The sequence below is a fragment of the Stegostoma tigrinum genome, chromosome X, assembly GCF_030684315.1.
Source record: "Stegostoma tigrinum isolate sSteTig4 chromosome X, sSteTig4.hap1, whole genome shotgun sequence".
In the NCBI taxonomy this organism is placed as follows: domain Eukaryota; kingdom Metazoa; phylum Chordata; class Chondrichthyes; order Orectolobiformes; family Stegostomatidae; genus Stegostoma; species Stegostoma tigrinum.
The window spans coordinates 16820556-16841963 of NC_081404.1; the positions used below are offsets into that span (position 1 = coordinate 16820556).

Here is a 21408-nt window from a genome sequence, read left to right on the forward strand (position 1 = left end):
TTGCCAAGTGAAAACAGGGAAAACCTGTGGACATGATTAACTGGTTTTGGATTGTGAAGTGGCTTGCTGTCTTATTGCTGGCCTTGTGTGGGGCTCTGGGGAGGAACTGGGGCTATTTACCTCCTCTCTGTGGATGTTCGCATAGTCAGCATTTAAGACTGGCATAAGGGGAGCCAGCTGCCGCTCCACCTGCTTCTTTTTGCGCTTGACCTCCTGGATCACGTAGCTCAATGTCACTGGGATGGGCCGTAGTTTGTCCTTGATGTTCTCCTGTAAAACAAGGGTGCAGTCATCAAGCAGCTTGCCCACCTCACCCGCCACCTCACCTTGCCACCGTGTGCTGGCCAGCTTCAAGCTGGTACAGCAGGTGGCACACCGCTTTGCATGGCCTCGATATGAGAATAGTGGCAAGTCGATCACTCCCATTCGCAACCAAACAAAATGCTGCGTACCAACCGTCAGGCACAAAACGCTGTGCCCTGTGCTGTGTACCCACCGTCAGGCACAAAACGCTGTGCCCTGTGCTGCGTACGCACCGTCAGGCACAAAACACTGTGCCCTGTGCTGTGTACCAACAGTCAGGCACAAAGCGCTGTGCCCTGTGCTGTGTACCCACCGTCAGGCACAAAACGCTGTGCCCTGTGCTGTGTACCAACCGTCAGGCACAAAACGCTGTGCCCTGTGCTGTGTACCCACCATCAGGCACAAAACGCTGTGCCCTGTGCTGCGTACCAACCGTCAGGCACAAAACGCTGTGCCCTGTGCTGTGTACCAACCGTCAGGCACAAAACGCAGTGCCCTGTGCTGTGTACCCACCGTCAGGCACAGAACGCTGTGCCCTGTGCTGCGTACCAACCGTCAGGCACAGAACGCTGTGCCCTGTGCTGCATACCAACCGTCAGGCACAAAACGCTGTGCCCTGTGCTGTGTACCAACCGTCAGGCACAAAACGCAGTGCCCTGTGCTGTGTACCAACCGTCAGGCACAAAACGCTGTGCCCTGTGCTGTGTACCAACCGTCAGGCGCAAAACACTGTGCTGTGTATCAACCATCAGGCACAAAACGCTGTGCCCGCACCTCAAATCTCTTTGCATTCACAGATTGATGAGTTTGAGTCGTCTGCGATTTTTCACTGTACCTGGAGTTTCATGGAGACATTGATACAGCTGGATTCCGTCTGCCTCCGCAGGACTACCTCACCGCGATACTGGTTTTCGGGGTCACTTGGTTTCCTTCTCAGGAAGGAAACCCGGGGAGGTCTTCTGCGTTGCTCGTCAACCTCAAATGCATCGGCCTCAAGTAAAAAGCCAAGAACTGCAAGGAACAGAGAGAACACAATAGGCAAAATGGCAGCGTACAGCAACAAACACACCAGTCAAACTGAGCAATCGTCTTTCTGAGATGAACGGCTTCTCGAAGCTTTGTACCATACTGGCTTTTTGCATATTGACTTCGACAAATGTGACATTTTGTTCCAAAAATAAAATTACACATGACAAGGTGCAACTACAGGTAGTGCACTGGTTACAAACGGGCTCCATTCCTGACTGCTTTCATAATTCGGTTTGTACACGTCAGAACACAATACACTATCAGATATCAATTCGTAAATATGAGCAAATATTCGCATGCCAGATCCTGTGGTTCAAAGAAACAGTCAACTGAAAAGTGCTTTCTCTGCAAAGGTGACATATGCATCGAGAGGCAGCTCTGTCAGACTGTCTCTGCTATCCCCCTGCTTAGAGAAGAGGGCCGAGTGGACAATCAGGATGATTGCCCGCACTCCTGTTCATGTCAAGCCAGGCGTCTTGGAACCTGAATGTTAATGGTCAGAGGTCGGCATTTATGACCCACCCCAGACGGTCCAGAGGGCAGTTCCAAGTCTGCCACGCTGCTGTGGGTCTGAAGTCACATGGAGACCAGACTGGGTGAGGACAGCAGTTTCCCTTCCCGAAAGAACATACATTTTACAACAGTTGACAACATTTCACATGCTTGTCACAAGGCCAGCTTTTCATTTCAGATTTCAAATTGGACCATCTGCCATGGTGGGATTCAAACCTGGGTCTGCTAGCCCAGCGACGTTACAATTAGGCCAGAACCTCCCGCCACCCCGACTTCAGGGACGCAGCCTGCATTTTGGATGGACAGCCTGAAACAGTGTGTTGTCAGAATTCTTATCCCTCAGATGAGACACTAAACTGTCACCTGTTCGGCTCATTTGGATGGATATTAAGATAGGCCGTGCCACTGTATAGGGAAGAGCAGGGGTGTCTTTTTGGTCCCCAAAGCTGTGCAGTGGGATCTTCCCATGCGCAAAATGGCTACCGCATTTGCTTGCAGAAGTCTATAGAATGTTGCTGTACGTTAAAAGCTTTGAGACATGAGGCAGGTTCATTTAGAAATCACATGTTGAAAGCAAAGAAATGAAACATGTCATTGTCTACACACAGGCATGCAAGATGCAAATGAGAAAAGTCTGTGTTTGCAATCTAAATTTTTCCATGATGTTGTTTATTTGGCGCCAATCTTCCTATAGTTTCTACAATGCATGAAAACGGACAGCACCACAGGGAGAGCAGCTGGAAATTCAGTCACACATCTGGGCAGGGTGTCCCAATCGCAGCTTGTAAGCACACAGACACTGTTCCCTGGTAGCACAGCCTGGCAGCTGCCCATCGCCATCTTCTTCACCCTCTGCCTCTCTGGGTTGCTGCTCTTGGGGTGCTCCCATTGTGCACAAACAAGTGGTGAGGAAGGTATGATCTGGTCGATTCCAAAAGTCTGTGCTGTTGCTGCAAAAGACTGGTTCTGTTCGCCACCCTGGCTTTGGCACAGGTCTCACTGCAGTGCCAACCTTGTTCAGTATGAACAATGATCAGAAGTGATCTGAATGGGTGTTCAGCTGCTACCATGTTTACTTCTCTCAATGCAAAAATACTTCTGGAACACAAGACCACAAGTGACGCAATGGATCCCCCTCTCTGGTCACAGGTTCCCAGGATTACAAATTCACATACTGTGGAATCCAACAAACATCAACAGAAATACGGGATACTGCAGTTCATAGCACAGTAGCTCATTTCTGCCAGCTGCGGTCTCAGTCGGTGACAAAGATTAAGACACGGTCTCATGAATCACACATCCTCGGTGTGATCCCACTCACTCTATCAGGCACAGTGGTTTGACCCAGCTATGGGTGGGGTGGTTTGAGGGAATGAGGCTGTGATTGGTACCTAAAGATTTGAGGTGCCATCTGCTCTACCAGCTTTCTGCATACTGGGCACATGTTCCCAACAGCTTGGCCCAGTTGGCACCTCTCTGCCCTCACAGTGAGCATGTCGTTAAGTTCAAACTCCCTGCACAGACTGTCATCCTGTAATCTGACCCTGGCACTTTCAGGGGTGACCCCAGAAGTAGCATTGCATTGTCTGGAGAGAAACCTTCAGATGGGATGACAAAGTGCCTGGACCAATGGTTCAGGTGGCTATTGAAGGCAACATTGCGCAAGTCACAAAAAGCTGACAGTCCCGGCCAACACTCACCCTTGCCCAAAGTCGATCAACTGGCCATTTGCTATTTAATTGCTGTTTGCGGGATCTTGCTGTGCGTGATTCAGTTGCTGCATTTGCTGACATAAGAGCGGTTCTGACACTTCAAAGTAATTCGTACCACAAGATGCATTTTGCGACATTTTACACAACAGAGATGCAATAAAGAGCTCTTTCAATGCAAGCTCTTTCACTGTGATACCTGCTGCTTTGATCACACGTTCCTTTTATATTGAATACAGCAGAAATTCAAAACCGACTGATCTCAACAACTTTTTACTCAAGGACAACCTTTGGCCACTCAAACCACATTGAACCCCAGTGGATTACACCAACTGTTCAATGCCCTGCCAATCCCATTTAGCGCTCTGTCTCCACACAAGTTCAAGCATCATGACCTTCCCATCACACCTTTCTTTCTCAAAAGCCACGGGGACAATACGGGCCATTCTGTGGTTGAACTTACCAATCCTGGGGTTGTAGGATTCAGGCTTCGATCTGTAAAGGAAGCAGGCCCTGACATCAATACTGTGGGATAGAAAAGACATCGTAAATTAGAAATTAAAACAACCATGGAAATATAACCATTAACACTGTGAATCCTTGGGAGTTGGGAGCTGACGCGAAATTGTAACAGATTTTGGGGAAGGAGAGCTTACAACACGTTTGAAAAGCCACAGAGGTCTTGCAATGCACTGTAGATCAATGCAGCTGAGCTCTTTATAGATATGATGGCTTAACTCATATGTTGACTGCTCATTGCATTTTTGCCAATGCATATTTTGCTCATTTATTGGGGAGGCATTGCCCAAGTACTGGTCGCTTGCAAAATCATGGTTAATGTACTTACTGTTTCCCAGCATGCACCATCAGCACACATGGTTACCAGCACACCCTTAGAGAATTACCCCTCCCAAAAAATCACATTTCCCTTCTTTCTGATACCGTCTAGCCTAGAAATTGCTTCTTGAACTGTGGAAAATGGGAGCAGGAGTTGGCCATTCAGCTCTTCCAGCCTGCTCCCCCATTCTATACGATCATGGTTGATCATCTAACTCAGCCCCCTGCTTTCTCTCCATACGCCTTGATCCTTTTAGACCCTTCTGTTATGGTCTCAACCATTTTCTGTGGCAGAGAATTCCACAGGCCCCCCACTCTCTGGATGAAGACATTTCTCCTCATCTTAGGTCTGAATGGCCCACCCTGTATCCTTAGACTGTGAACCCCCACTGTGCCCCCATTCCCCCAGCAATCCCCAAACCTGGTTCTGAGCTTCATGAGATAGCAGGAACTGCCGATGCTGGAGAATCTGAGATAACAAGGTGTAGAACTGGATGAACACAGCAAGCCAAGCAACATCAGGGGAGCAGGAAAGCTGAAGTTTCGGGTCTGGACACATCTTCAGAAAATGTGTTTCTGAAGAAGGGCCCGAAACATTAGCTTTCCTGCTCCTCTGATGCTGTTTGGCCTGCTGTGTTCATCCAGCTCTACACTTTGTTATCTCTGAGCTCCATGAACTTGGTTTTCCAAGTATCAATCGGCGTAATCTCTCGCCTGTCCCTTTCCCGCTGCCTGACGCTGCAGCAAACTCTCACACAGTGGACTGTCCAATGCAGCTATGGCAACGACCTGCATAAGCCAATAACATTGACCCTTCACTGTATTGTACACGAGCTATACAGGCCTGCTCAGGTACTGGAAAGGTTTAGTGCAGGAGTCAAGACATAAGGGATGACAATCAACTCCAACAGCAAGAAGACTCCCCTTCCCCCAAGCCTCTCTGTTCTCCCATCCTGAAAAAGGTGCCCAGTGTGACGTAGTTAGCCAGGCTGTGGTATCTCTTCACCCTGCATGACCTGAAATATTATACGGAAGACGATGTTAGATTTCATAAGCTCTGCAAACAACAGTACACAGTTAAAACAGTATGCACATCCAGCCCCTTTACAGGACAAAGAATGACCAGTACTCTCTGTGAGAGCAATGCTTCAAACAGCTTTGCGTGGCTGGTAAGCTGACTGGGATGGTCATGCACGAGGAGACTGACTTTGGTTCAAACTGGCCAGGAAGGCACTGAAGGAGCAAGGAACAGCGAGTTCAGAGACCGCTCCTCATCCCATGACAAATTTGGATCCTTTGCAAGCCTCCTGATGTGATTCGCATGTTTACACTGGCGCATGCTGTCCCTGAGGAACGGCCCTCTGAACATCACACAATTGGCAATTTGGCAAGCTAAGGCAGCATTTGAATACCGTTTTACTTTGGAAGTGCATGAAAGGAGCCGAGGTGGATCCAGGAGGGACTTCTGAGTCACAGCGGCCTCCAACAAGTGACAGCACAGGCCCTGGTGGAGGGTGCAGGTCCCATGTAGCCTCTGACTGCCTGCAGTATCTAGCTTCAGGTTTTTACAGTGACCCCCTCACACCACAGATTGCACTCGGAACTGCACTATGGAAGTGAGTCACTGGTGCCAGCGCACAGTTTGAGGCAGGAATTCAAGGATCCTGTGGTCGCCGAGAGTTTAGCTTCGAGACAGATCTACGGGGGCTTTGTTCTGAAGGGATGGCATGCCTGTCGCAGTCACAGATCAGCTGACCAGCTCTCAGGCCAATGGCCAATGGGATGGAAATAGATAGATGCTTGTCAGCTAGCTCGGACATGATGGGCTGAAGGACGTTTCGCCATGCTGTGAAAACTCTATTTGAGCAATGGCATGGCCTTGGACAACTGATGAGCGAATGTAGGTATAAGTCAGCTAGGCACAGGCAGCCATGGCATCACAGGGCATGAATGGCTCGAGCCATCCCAGCACAATCTCTGAGATGATCTAGGGATGGCAATTACAGCAGATTTGTTGCACAGCTGGCTCTCCCAATATTTTGTGCCCTCTAACGTTGGCATTGGGTCCTTCTGCTGCCCTAGTGGGGCCGGTTTGCCAGCCTAAATCACACGCTGCAGGACCCTGACACATCTGCCATGCTCATTTGGGATCTCAAAATGCAGGATCATTCCGAATGGGGCACACTCTCATTTTAACCACTACTTAGCAAGATGACATCAAATCCCAGGGTTACACGAGGCACTTTGCCCATAAGGGTGGCCCAGATGATTATGTGAAACTCAGGAGCTCTGCAGGGAAAAGGGGATTTTCACTTGTCATGTTCCACCCCACCAGCCACCACCAGCATATCACAGCACAAATAGCAGCGGTGCGGACTTGATGGGCCGAATGGCCGCATTTCTGCTCCAGTGTCTTGTGGTCTTAAAATTGTTTGCCGTTCCTGCAGGGGAACTGCACTGGATCTGACAGGCCGCATGGCAATGCAGTCTGTGACCCTAGCCCAGAGGGGCTGCTCCGGAGAGTGGTGCTGGTCTCTCGTGCTGGTTTCGGTGGGTTTTCGGTGTGTAGAAAGTTTGGCAAAAAGACAGCGATCGCCCAGAGCTCATCTGGGAGGATGTGTGAGGACTGCATTGATTCTGACAGTGCCTTAGAGGTGTTAAGATTGTGTCTAGAGTTTCTCGCTGGGTAGACGGCACAGTTTCATTCCTACCGCACGATTCTTCAGTGATTCTGGGAGCGGTGCTTGGTAATGGTAGAGCCGACAGGGTGGTATTAGGTGACCATATGCCTTGTGTGCTAACTTTGTACCAAGTGTGTCGATCTTTCTTCCTCCTGCTGGCCTTGTCAGTGCTGATGGATACTCAGTACTCCCTGCTGTGACCAATCACCCTGTCAGTGCAGCCAGGAAGCCTGAAGATTCACACAAAGTGGGAGCCATCTGAAGTCGTTGGCGCCTGGCATTTCTAGGCCTGTTGCGCGAGCAATAACCGGACAAATGCGTATGTCCAGGGTCAAAGTGCCAGCGAGCCCCTTGTCTGTGAAACAGCAAACTTGGCAGCGCGCAGAAAATAATCCGCATTAACTGCACGCTCCTCGTTCCCATTACTGCACAATTTGCGCCAGTGTTCACTGCAGCACCAATGGTAACATCCGGCCATCTCTGCACTTGCGCTGACCATAATATGTCCATGAGACACAGGAGCAGAAGCGGGCCATTCAGGCCATTAAGTCCTCTCCGCCGTTCAATGAGATCATGGCTGATCTGATAACCTGCAACTCCAATTTCCGGCCTATTCCCTAACAGATGAGAAAATCTCTCAAAGACCCAACGTCTATAGCCCTCTGCAGTAAAGAATTCCACGGAGTCACACCCCTCAGAGAGAAGAAATTCCTCCCCATCTCTATCATAAATGTGCGACCCCTTATCCTAAGATGATAGCCTCTTGTTCTAGACTCTCCCACAAGGGGAAACAATCTCTCCCCATCTCCCCAGTCAAGCCCTGTAGGAATCTTGTATATTTCAATAATTCTTCTCAATTCCAATGAATACAGGCCCAACCTACTCTCCTCATCAGACAGTACCTCCATTCTTCGTATCAGTCAAATGGACCTTCTCTGGACTGCCTCCAATGCTAATACATCCTTGCCTCAGATATGGGGCCCAAAACTGTTCACTCTATACCACTTGTGGTCTGACTAGTGCCTTGTATAAGTTTAATAGAACTCTTCTTCTTTCACACTTCAGTTCATCTGAAATATATACACTAGCCTAGCATTTATTGCCCCATCCCTAGTTGCCCCTTGAGAAGATGGGGGTGAACTGCTTTCTTGAACTGCTGCAGTCCATGTGCTGTAGGTTGACCCACAATGCCCTTAGGGAGGGATTTCCAGGATTTTGGCGCAGTGACAGTGAAGGAACGACGATATAGTTCCGAGTCAGGACGGTGAGTGGAGGTGAACTTGCAGGGGGTGGTGTTCCCATGTATCTGCTGCCCTTGTCCTTCAAGATAGAAGTGCTTGTGGGTTTGGAAGGTGCTGTCTGAGGGTTCCTTGGTGAATTTCTGCAGTGCATCTTGTAGATGGTACACACTGCTGCGACTGAGCGTCAGGGGCAGGGGTGGAGGGAGTGGATGTTGGAGATGGTGATACCTATGGCCTCTAATTCTGGTTTCCCCTTAAAATAGAAAACCCCTTGTCCATGTCTATCCTATGTGTAAAGATCCCCATCAGGGCAATGCTCTGTCTTTACTGTTCTATTTGTAGTGACTCTTTATCAGACAGCAAAACTGTACACAGAGGATTTTGACCAAATTTCTTCATATGAAGTGTAAAACAATGAGTCTCCTGTTGCCTGAGTTCAGGGAACATGCTTTCTAGGTTCCATTGTCCTTTTACGATCATTTCTTACCAGATCCCCAGTTCGTGTCTGCAGTTGTTTAGTTCCAGATCAATTTGCTGGGGGTTGATGTAAACCTGGTTCGTCACATTAATGACAGGACAAGCTCTGGGGAAAAAGACAAAGATTCAGAAAATGGTACAGAGACAGCAACTTGTACTAATTTACGTTTCAGTCAGAATCTCTCGATTGTGCCTTGTTGAATCTGATGGGCGCTCAATGCAAAGGTTAACTCTGATTGTCTCTCCAGAGATGCTGCTTGAACTGCTGGACGTTTCCAGGTCCCTCTTATTTCAGATCTCCAGCCTCTGTGAGGCCTTACTTTTCTTTGAGTGACCAGCTACTTTTTAGTGGCTTAAAATGATGCTTTTTGACATACCTTGGAGATTAATGTGCCTGGAAGGCATTTTTAATGCTCTTTGCTCCCTCTCTCCAAGTCAGGGGAGAAATCAGAGTAATGAACCCACCTAGCATGACTGCATGCCAAAGCCACTTTGACCCAGCAAGCCCTTTCACTGTTTCAGCTCTTTGTTATGAGCGAAATATTTATTAAAAGGGACAAGAGGTGTAGAAAGGGTGGATAGTCAGAGGCTTTTTCCCAGGGTGGAAAGGTCAACTACAAGAGGGCACAGGTGGCCATGGGCACCCGCATGGGCCCCAGCTATGCCTGCCTCTTTGTAGGTTACGTGGATCCCACTTCCTACAGACTAAGGGGGTGGACATGGGCACCCGCATGGGCCCCAGCTATGCCTGCCTCTTTGTAGGTTACGTGGAACAGTCCCTCTTCCGCACCTACACAGGCCCCAAACCCCACCTCTTCCTCCGGTACATTGATGACTGTATCGACGCCGCCTCTTGCTCCCCAGAGGAGCTCGAACAGTTCATCCACTTCACCAACACCTTCCACCCCAAACTTCAGTTCACCTGGGCCATCTCCAGCACATCCCTCACCTTCCTGGACCTCTCAGTCTCCATCTCAGGCAACCAGCTTGTAACTGATGTCCATTTCAAGCCCACCGACTCCCACAGCTACCTAGAATACACCTCCTCCCACCCACCCTCCTGCAAAAATTCCATCCCCTATTCCCAATTCCTCTGCCTCCGCCGCATCTGCTCCCACGATAAGACATTCCACTCCCGCACATCCCAGATGTCCAAGTTCTTTAAGGACTGCAACTTTCCCCCCACAGTGATCGAGAACGCCCTTGACCGCGTCTCCCGCATTTACGCGACACATCCCTCACACCCCGCCCCCGCCACAACCGCCCCAAGAGGATCCCCCTCGTTCTCACACACCACCCTACCAACCTCCGGATACAACGCATTATCCTCCGACACTTCCGCCATTTACAATCCGACCCCACCACCCAAGACATTTTTCCATCCCCACCCTTGTCTGCTTTCCGGAGAGACCACTCTCTCCGTGACTCCCTTGTTCGCTCCACACTGCCCTCCAACCCCACCACACCCGGCACCTTCCCCTGCAACCGCAGGAAATGCTACACTTGTCCCCACACCTCCTCCCTCACCCCTATCCCAGGCCCCAAGATGACATTCCACATTAAGCAGAGGTTCACCTGCACATCTGCCAATGTGGTATACTGCATCCACTGTACCCGGTGCGGCTTCCTCTACATTGGGGAAACCAAGCGGAGGCTTGGGGACCGCTTTGCAGAACACCTCCGCTCAGTTCGCAACAAACAACTGCACCTCCCAGTCGCAAACCATTTCCACTCCCCCTCCCATTCTCTAGATGACATGTCCATCATGGGCCTCCTGCACTGCCACAATGATGCCACCCGAAGGTTGCAGGAACAGCAACTCATATTCCGCCTGGGAACCCTGCAGCCCAATGGTATCAATGTGGACTTGACCAGTTTCAAAATCTCCCCTTCCCCTACTGCATCCCTAAACCAGCCCAGTTCGTCCCCTCCCCCCACTGCACCGCACAACCAGCCCAGCTCTTCCCCCCCACCCACTGCATCCCAAAACCAGTCCAACCTGTCTCTGCCTCCCTAACCGGTTCTTCCTCTCACCCATCCCTTCCTCCCACCCCAAGCCGCACCCCCAGCTACCTACTAACCTCATCCCACCTCCTTGACCTGTCCGTCTTCCCTGGACTGACCTATCCCCTCCCTACCTCCCCACCTACACTCTCTCCACCTATCTTCTTTACTCTCCATCTTCGGTCCGCCTCCCCCTCTCTCCCTATTTATTCCAGTTCCCTCCCCCCATCCCCCTCTCTGATGAAGGGTCTAGGCCCGAAACGTCAGCTTTTGTGCTCCTGAGATGCTGCTTGGCCTGCTGTGTTCATCCAGCCTCACATTTTATTATACAGGTTCAAGGTGCATGGGGGCAAGTTTAGGGGAGAAATATGGGGAAATGTTTTCACCCAGAGGTTGGTAGGTGCCTGGAACACACTGCCAGTGGGGTGAAGACTGGCATGTTAGCAATGTTTAAGATGTATCTTGATAGACACATGAGCGGGCGGCGAAGAGAGGGATGCGAAGCTGTGCATCAGCAACAAGTTACGGGTCTAGCTAAGGAATAGGAATCATTGCAGGCTTGATGGGCCGAAGGACCTGTTCCCATGCTGTACAAGTAGTTCTGTTACATAGCACATGTTTCATTAACACAAATTGGCTGCAATGCGACTGATGAATTATGGCTTCAGTTCGGTATGACAGGTCGGCACAACATCGAGGGCCGAAGGGCCTGTACTGTGCTGTAATGTTCTATGTTCTATGAATAGTGGGCACTGTTTGGAAAACGCAAACATTCTGCTGTATAGTATAACGATTTTCTACAGTGATTTCCCTATAATGCAATTTTCTATAGCACGAGGTTATGCAAGAACACAACTATCGCGTTATAGGAGAGCTGCCTGTATTGTACGGTATTGTAAAGTGGTGTTACATTGTTAAGCAATTATATACGTCTCTCCAGTAACTAGGAATGCTGTTTTTTTGGCCTTCAAGCTCGGAATTAAGCTATCAAAGGGTTGGACCCTTTCAAACTGAATCACAGCTTAATAAAGCCATTAGCTAGGGGCAAGTCTTGACAGGGCCCAGAGGTTCACAAATCTGCATGTGCACAACTCGTTTTCCAAAGAGAGAATTGCAAGAAATTGGACACTCAGCCATGACCATGCTGCAAGGATGTCTGAAGAACTATGGAGCAAAAGGACATAAAGGACCAATTTACGTCCCTCAGTTCAGCTCCTGCTACTCATTCTAAGGGTCTCATAATTTTCCTTGCTATTCATTGAAACAAGGCTGATGTGCTGCCAAGCTTCTATCAAAAACACGATTGAGCCAATGACTGGGAGCTATGTAAGAATGACCTGATACTTCATTTCCTTTGGAATCTTTCCTCCCTCCCTCTTTAACACCTCACTGGCTGAATGTTGCGAAACTCAATGACAGATCAATAGCTTCTTGCTTGCCTGTAACACCGTCTGCTGTTCTAAAGGGTGCCCCTCACCCATCAATTTGGCAATATGGCACCCTCCCTCCATTTGTTGGTCTGCGTTGGACCAATAGGACTGCTCAGGTGGTGAAATACCGCCCCCCCCATTTCAGACTCAACAAACTGCTCATTTCACAACATTTGGTGTCAGAAAAGAGAGGCAAATATGAAGGAGGTGACCCATCATTGATAAATCCTGTTAAAACCACACTTTGCCCAAGAATGCTACCCCTTTCTGCTCTCTGGCCACAGAACTGTCTTCAGCGAAGGTACCACTGCACCTTTCTGGGCTCTTCCCCTTCCAAAATGACGACCCCGCTAACGACAGCATCCGGCCGAGTCTTTCATGATTCCTGCTCACCTCCACTTTTCCCAGCCACCTTGTGAAAGAAGGAATAGCCCGTGACCTCACCTGAACAAAACCGCAGAGTCCGAGAGGGAGCCGACCACCATATCTGGGTAAAAATTGTCATCAACGTCGAGTCCTCCAGCAATGGAGTAGCCGAACTTAGTCACCCCAACAGTTTCACCTTCGAGTATCTGACAGGACAAAATAAAGACATCCACAGCTCGACAACACCAGAGAACTTACTGTTCAAAAGCATGGACATATTTCTAGAGTCAGGTATTCCCCGTCCTGGGTCCCACATTTAGCTCAGCCTGTGCTCAACTGACCAAGATTGCAAATTCTAAAGCTGGCCTTACATTGGAGAGAATTTTGACACTGACCAAAAAATGAAAGTTTTGAATCTGCCTCCCAGCGTTCATCTCTCCCTGATATTCAGGAGATTGCTCGTTGTAATCCAATATTGGCCATGTGACATGTTTACCCAAAGTTCAGATGACCCCACTGAAAAGCTATTGACACCAAACGCTCAGTTGTTCTACCTGACAGTTCACACTTGGATCCATGTCAACCTGGACTCAATATCAAAGCGAGCAATCAGAAAGCTGGACTGTGAGAGCTCTGAAAGACAGGATTTATGATCAATTGGAAAGGCACAGTTTGATTTGTGGTAGTCAGCATGGATTTGTGAGCGGTAGATCATGCCTCACAAACCTTACTGAATTCTTTGAAGAGGTGACCAAACACGTGGATGAAGGTAGAGCAGTGGATGTGGTATACATGGATTTAAGTAAGGTGTTTGATAAGGTTCCCCATGGTAGGCTCATGCAGAAGGTAAGGAGGCATGGGATAGGGGAAATGTGGCAGATTGGATTCAGAATTGGCTGACACTTAGAAGACAAAGGGTGGTAGTGGATGGAAAATATTCAGCATGGTGTTCAGTTATGAGTGATGTACCACAAGGATCTGTTCTGGGTCCTCTTCTATTTGTGATTTTTGTAAATGATTTGGATGAAGGAGTGGAAGACTGGATTGGTAAGTTCACGGACGATACGAAGGTGGATCGCGTTGTGGACAGTGCGGAGGGCTGTTCTAGGTTACAAAGGGACATTGATAGGATGCAGAGCTGGGCTGACAATTGGCAGATGGAGTTTAACCCTGAAAAATGTGAGGGGATTCATTTTGGAAGGACAAACTTGAAAGCAGAATACAGGGTTAATGGAAAGATTCTTGGTGGTGTCGAGGAGCAGAGGGATCTCGGGGTTCATGTCCACAGTTCCCTGAAAGCTGCCACCCAGAAGGCATATGGTGTGTTAATAGAGGGATTGAGTTCAAGAGCCATGAAGTTATGCTCCAGCTATACAAAAGCCTGCTTTGGACACAGCTAGAGTATTGTGTCCAGTTCTGATCACACCATTACAGAAAAGATGTGGGAGTGTTGGAAAAGGTGCAGAGAAGATTTAGCAGGGTGTTGCCTGAAATGGAGGGAAGGTCTTACGAGGAAAGGTTGAGAGAGCTAGGGCTTTTCTTTTTAGAACGACAAAAGATGAGAGGTAACTTGATAGAGGTTACAAAATAATCAGAGGTATAGATGGAGTCGGCAGCCAGAGACGTTTTTCTAGGGTGGAGGTAGCTTTTACGAGGGGGCATAGTTTTAAAGTGAGTGGAGGTAGATATCAGGGAGACGTCAGAGGTAGCTTCCTTACTCGGAGAGTGGTACGGGCGTGGAATGCATGGCCGGAGAGGGTAATGGAGTCGAACTCATTTGGGGCATTTAAGCGGCTGTTAGAAAGGCATATGGATGTTAGTATAAGGTAAGGGTGGGGGATGGTTATAACCTTAGGATTAGGGTAAACGTTCGGCACAACATCGTGGGCCAAAGGGCCTGTACTGTGCTGTACAGTTCTACATTTCCCTGATTCCACCTCCCCACTCCTTCCTTCCCTCAGTCCATTTGGACGTCAATTTTCTTCTTCTCAGAGTGAACCATAAAAAGGAACACTTCCTCGCACTTAGCACCTTGCACACCCAGTTCAAATAAAACACAGGACAGGAGAAAGCACTTTATCAATTAACTCCAACGTCAGCGTCAACTCCAGGGTTGAGGAATTTCCCACTGTTGTCACCTCTCTGGGCAAGCGTTTTAATACCTTAGACTTTGTGAGATTCTGGGGCAAAGATGTGAGGGTTATGAAAGTTGTCAAGTTGGTGGGAGGGTCCATGCTTGGGTGGTTGAGTAGTTGGAGGGGTAAGAGTTGATCATGACCCACTTTCTACTCCTTCAGCCCCTTACATCCACCTCTTGCCCTTCCATCAACTCCACCTCCGCTTCCTTCAACACCATCTCTCATTTCCCTCACCTCCACCTCCCCTCCTTCACCCTATCTCCCCCTTCTCACCTCCTTCCCTTCAATCCCACTATCTCAGATCCCTCTCCTTGACCCCCATCCCCTATATCTCACCCCATTCCCCCTTCCCTCAGCTCCACATCCCTCTCCTTCACCCCCATCCCCCATCTCTCATCCCATTCCCCCCCAACCTCCACATCCCTCTCCTTCACCACCATCCCCCTTATCTCTCACCTCATTCCCCTTCCCTCACCTCTACATCCCTCTCCTTCACCCGCATCCCCCTATCTCTCATCCCATTCCCCCCCAACCTCCACATCCCTCTCCTTCACCCCCATCCCCCATCTCTCACCCCATTCCCCTTCCCTCACCTCCACATCCCTCTCCTTCACCCCCATCCCCCCTATCTCTCACCCAATTCCCCTTCCCTCACCTCCACATCCCTCTCCTTCACCCCCATCCCCCCTATCTCTCACCCCATTCCCCTTCCCTCACCTCCACATCCCTCTCCTTCACCCCCATCCCCCATCTCTCACCCCATTCCCCTTCCCTCACCTCCACATCCCTCTCCTTCACCCCCATCCCCTTATCTCTCACCCCATTCCCCTTCCCTCAGCTCCACATCCCTCTCCTTCACCCCCATCCCCCTTATCTCTCACCCCATTCCCCTTCCCTCACCTCCACATCCCTCTCCTTCACCCCCATCCCCCATCTCTCACCCCATTCCCCTTCCCTCACCTCCACATCCCTCTCCTTCACCCCCATCCCCTTATCTCTCACCCCATTCCCCTTCCCTCAGCTCCACATCCCTCTCCTTCACCCCCATCCCCCTTATCTCTCACCCCATTCCCCTTCCCTCACCTCCACATCCCTCTCCTTCACCCCCATCCCCTTATCTCTCACCCCATTCCCCCTCGCTCACCTCCACATCCCTCTCCTTCACCCCCATCCCCCTTATCTCTCACCCCATTCCCCTTCCCTCACCTCCACATCCCTCTCCTTCACCCCCATCCCCTTATCTCTCACCCCATTCCCCTTCCCTCACCTCCACATCCCTCTCCTTCACCCCCATCCCCCTATCTCTCACCCCATTCCCCTTCCCTCACCTCCACATCCCGCTCCTTCACTCCCATCCCCTTATCTCTCACCCCATTCCCCTTCCCTCACCTCCACATCCCTCTCCTTCAACCCCATCCCCCTATCTCACCCCATTCCCCTTCCCTCACCGCCACATCCCTCTCCTTCACCCCCATCCCCCTAGCTCTCTTCCCATTCCCCTTCCCTCACCTCCACATCCCTCTCCTTCACCCCCATCCCCTTATCTCTCACCCCATTCCCCTTCCCTCACCTCCACATCCCTCTCCTTCACCCCCATCCCCTTATCTCTCACCCCATTCCCCTTCCCTCACCTCCACATCCCTCTCCTTCACCCCCATCCCCCTATCTCTCATTCCCCTTCCCTCACCTCCACATCCCTCTCCTTCACCCCCATCCCTTTATCTCTCACCCCATTCCCCTTCCCTCACCTCCACATCCCTCTCCTTCAACCCCATCTCCCTATCTCTCATCCCATTCCCCCTCCGTCACCTCCCTTATCTCCTTCAGCCCTGTATCTCTGCTGAGAGGCGAACAGAGATCATTCACACCCTGCCCAGCTTGCACCACCCTGGACCAGCTCGCGCTTGGGAGATTCAACAAATGATCGCGCCTGGAAGAATGGAACTGTCCCAGTCTGCAAAGCGAGCAGCCTTAAGCCTGCCATGTTGATTTGGCCACCTTTGAAGTAGAAGCTGAAACTCTATGTGAGATTCTCACAGCCCTGTGTAAAAGCAGCTGGAGTTCTTTAAAAGAACAAATTCATTTCTTACCTGAGCTGGAACCACATTTAGCCCAAAGTTGTTGCCATGATAGATATAGACCTTCCCATGTCCATCGTAGGGAGCTCCAACAGCAATGTCTTACAGAAGAAGAGAAAATTGCTCTTTAATTCAGTCAGTTCAAGCAAACCCACAACGTGCCGAGCATTTCAAGCTGTTGGAATCGGTCATCTTTTTTTTGGAAGTTTGCAAACAGGCATATTAAAGAATGTGGAACCTAGACCAGGAACAGGACTAAGGATATACAGCAGCCATAGAATGGCAGAACAAACTCAAGGGGCAGAGTGGCCTCCTCCTGTTATAAAAGCAAAATTCTGCTGATGCTGGAAATCTGAAATAATAACAGAGAGTGCTGGAGAAACTAAGCAGGTCTGGCAGCATCGTAGAGAGAGAGAGAGAAAAACAGGGTGAACGTTTTTTAGTGGGGTAAGGCGCTTCTTCACAAGTTGAAAGGGGCTCGGAAATGGTGGCTTTTATGCTGTTCCTGTTTTCACCCACCATTTCAACAGCAGGGAACTGGGGTTGGGTCGTCCTCTGTGATATCTCTGTCCCTTTGTGCCTGAGGAGCGAACGGTTTGTCTGATCTACAGCCGGTCTCTTGCTGCAGCCCTGAACACTCTCACTAAGATGGACTGCCACATGACAGCAAGCTTCGTAATCACCGTAACCAACCACAGAAAACTGCCAAGGTCAGCAGAATCCCCCAGCCTCCGATTCCCTCAGACCAGGAAATACTGGGACGGTGAGTGAGGGAAAAATAGAAGGGGAAGGGCCAGGCAAATCCTTACCCAGTCTGGCCTACTTGTGGCTCCAGGCCCATCGCGATGTGGTTGACTCTTAACTGCCCCGCTGAAATGGCCGAGTAAGCCACTCAGTTCAAACGCAATTAGGGATGGGCAATAAATACGGGGCTAGCGGGTCAAGCCCATATCCCATGAAAGAATGACGAAAAATCTGAGTTTTCAACATCCTCAACTATTCAAAATAATACGCCAGGAGTGCAGCTGCTGTGGGACCGCACTTGTATTGTTGTCACTTGCCCAGAAGCATCCCTTTTCCATCGATTCACACTGAGAAACTGGCACTGGGCCTATGTTGGTTCAATGATGCCCAGTTCATTTTGGAGTATATTTTGCTATCCACATTAAAGGTAGAACTGATGGGCATTTCTGGCAGGGATGTCATCCAGTCTGTACCATGTCTGTCAATGTCATTGGCACGGGCAAGACTGGCACTCCCTTCCATCCATCCTTTGGGTATGGGCAGAAGGCCTCATAGACAGAGGAGAACTGAACCCTGTCTGCCCTTTGACTTTTGGTTCCCCAGACCCAGAATGACCGGAACCAAAACCGGAACCCTGGATGACAAGAGAAATTGTAAGGTTAGTTAGAAGGAAAAGTGAAGCATACAATAACACTCAGCAGCTACAAAATAACAAAGCCCAGGAGGAGTATGGAGAAATTAGGAGGGAACTTAAACACAGAATTAGGAAGGCAAAAAGGGGTCATGAAATGTCATTAGCAAACAGGGTCAAGGAGAATCCCTAGGCTTTTTATCCATGTTAGGAGAAAGAGGGTAACGAGGGAAGGAGTAGGCCCACTCAAGGATGAAGGAGGCAAGTTATAGGAAGTGGGACAGATCCTTAATAAGTATTTTGTACCTGTATTCACTGAGGAAAACGACATGACTGATGTTGAGGTCAGGGATGAGTGTGTGAATACACGAGACAATGTCAATATATTAAAGGAGGAAGTTTTGGGAATCCTAAACTGCATTAACATAGGCAAGTCCCCAGGACCAGATGGGATCTACCCCAGGTTACTCAGAGATGCAAGGGAGGAAATAGTTGGGGCATGAGCAGATACCTTCACATCCTGATCGACCACAAGTGAAGTTCCAGAGCACTGGATATTACCGAATGTTGTTCCCTTGTTTAAGAAAGGATTCAGGGATAATGCAGGAAACTATAGGCCAGTGAGCCTGACGTCTGTGGCGGGGAAGCTCTTGGAGAAGATACTGAGGGACAGGATATATGCACATTTGGAGGAAAATGGACTAGTTAGCGACATGCAGCATGGTTTTGTCCGGGGAAGGTCATGTCTCACCAACCTGATTGAATTTTTTGAAGAGGTAACGAGGATAATTGATGAGGGACGGGCTGTGGACGTAGGTTATATGGACTTTAGAAAGGCACCTGATAAAGTCCCACATGTCAGGTTGGGACAAAAACTAAAACCACATGGGATTCGGGGTGGCCTGGCCAGAAGGATAGAAAACTGCATAGGAAACTAGAGGGTAGCGATGGAGGGGTGTTTTTCAGAATGGAGACCAGTAACGAGTGGTGTTCCACAGGGATCAGTCTCAGGTCCTTTGTTGTTTGTAGTATACATAAATGATCTGGCAGAAAATGTGGGTGGTCTGATAAGCAAGTTTGCTGATGACCCGAAGGCTGGTGGAGTTGTTGATGGAGCCAATGATTGAGAAAGGATACAACAGGATATAGATAGGTTGGCAACTTGCGCACAGAAATAGCAGCTGGAGTTTAACCTGGAAAAAAGCGCGGTGATGTATTTTGGAGAATTAAATTTAGATGTGAATTATACAGTTAATGGCAGAACCCTCAGGAACATTAATGTTCAGACAGAACAGGGCATAAAGGTCCACAGCTCCCGAAAAGTAGCAACACAGGTAGCCAAGGTGATTAAGAAGGCACATGGCGTGCTTGCCTTCATTGGTCAAGGCGTGGAGTACAAGAGTTGACAAAACATGTTGCAGCTTTATAAAAGAGATAATAAGAACTGCAGATGCTGGAGAATCTGAGATAACAAGGCATAGAGCTGGATGAACACAGCAGGCCAAGCAGCATCAGAGGAGCAGGAAAGCTGACGTTTCGGGTCGGGACCCTACATCAGAAAAATTTTCTGATGAAGGGCCTAGGCCCGAAATGATGGCTTTCCTGCTCCGAGGGTGCTGCTTGGCCTGCTGTGTTCATCCAGCTCCACACCTTGTTGTCACAGCTGTATAAAACCCTTGTTAGGCTGCATTTGGAGCACTGTGTGCAGTTTTTGTCACCGCACTAACCAGAAGGATGTGGAAGCTTTGGAGAGAGTACAGAAAAGGTTCACCAGAATGTTACCTGGTCTCCAGGGCATTGGTGATGAGGAAAGGTTGAAAAGACTAGGATTGTTTTCACTGGAAAGACGGCAGCTGAGAGGAGACCTGATAGAGGTCTACAACATTCTGAGAGACAGATAGATAGGGTGGACAGTCAGGGGCTTTTTCCCCGGGTTAAAGTTTCAATTACAAGGGGACACAGGTTCAAGGTCAGAGGGGGGAAGTTTAAGGGAGATGTGCGAGGGAAGTTTCTCATGCAGAGAGCGGTAGGAGCCTGGAATGCACTTCCAGAGGAGATGGTGGAAGCAGGCACATTGGCTGCATTTAAGAGGCGCCTGGATGGTTACATGAATAGGGAGGGAATAGAGGGGCATGGATCGAATAAGGACAGGTTTGGTTTTAGATGAATTAGGGCATGATGTTCGGCACAGGCTTAGAGAGCCGAAGGGCCTGTTCCTGTGCTGCACTTTTTCATTTGTTCAAAACGTTTGCATTTTTTTGCTGTTATCTATTCTAACAATGGCCGCATTTTACAAACCATCTGCAGATGAGGTAGGCTTCCAAGTTTATGGCACCTCTGGCAACCATTCTCTGGTTCATTTCTCCGGGCAGTGCGATGACTAATCAAAGTCGGCCTGGCTTGTTTAACATTTAAACAAAGCTCGGCAGTTAACTGTCAGTCATAACTAATTGGTGCACTCTCCATAGCATGCCGTTACCAGAGTCCACTTGTCACCCAATCAGCACTCTCCTCTCATAAAGCCAAAGCATTATTTTTCCTCTTAACGTGCTGTTCTTGCAAATTGCTCTGACGAGCACAAGACAAAATTCTTCAACAAAATGTGTCTTTTTTTCATAAACAGGCAAGTTCTGTACTACCAAAAGACTCAGCGTTGTGACCAATAAATGAAAACATGCCAAGAAAATGAAAAATGCTTATTTTAGAACGTGCTTTTTAAAAGCTAAGAAGGATGTTACTTGATCACAGGTTTTTGGACTTTTCTCCAATGCTTTGAAGTGTGGTTTTATGGGGCTCAGCCCTTCAGCCAGTTTCCACAGTTTGCAAAAACAAAACCAAAGAATTTAAACCATCAGTAAGTTGCTTCCAATTGTTACAAAACACCAAAGCTTTGGGTCCTCCCCCCAACGGTGAGACTGAATGGCTTTACCCTGAAACAACATGGAGAGAGACTCACCTTCAAATCCATCTTGATTGATGTCCCCAATGTTAGCCACAGCCAGCCCAAACAAGGAATCTTTGGTCCCATTCAGCCGGAGACTCCTCACGCTACCCCACTTGCCAGCCTGGTTAATGTAGATATAGACGGCACCGCCAATCTCTTCCTTTCGGTCAAAGAAGTAGGGAGCGCCAACCACAAGATCCATCCACCTACCAAACAAAAGGCCAACAGAATGTCATCACAGCGTGGAATGTCTATATAGGTCCTGATGGAAAAGTGAAGGCGG

At 49.1% G+C, this 21408-nt stretch overlaps 1 protein-coding gene across 4 annotated transcripts in view; it reads right to left on the bottom strand.

Annotated features, from left to right (window-relative positions):
* Window positions 1-21408, bottom strand: part of LOC125448209 (integrin alpha-7-like) — a 184049-nt gene that overhangs the window by 40582 nt on the left and 122059 nt on the right. For all 4 annotated transcript variants that reach the window (XM_059643436.1, XM_059643435.1, XM_059643438.1 and 1 more), the window contains 7 exons: window positions 21138-21331; window positions 16819-16907; window positions 12669-12796; window positions 8801-8896; window positions 4018-4079; window positions 1139-1314; window positions 121-270 (listed from right to left, as the gene is read on the bottom strand). In XM_059643436.1, coding sequence (XP_059499419.1) covers window positions 121-270; window positions 1139-1314; window positions 4018-4079; window positions 8801-8896; window positions 12669-12796; window positions 16819-16907; window positions 21138-21331 — 895 coding nt within the window. The remainder of the gene's footprint in view (window positions 1-120; window positions 271-1138; window positions 1315-4017; window positions 4080-8800; window positions 8897-12668; window positions 12797-16818; window positions 16908-21137; window positions 21332-21408) is intronic.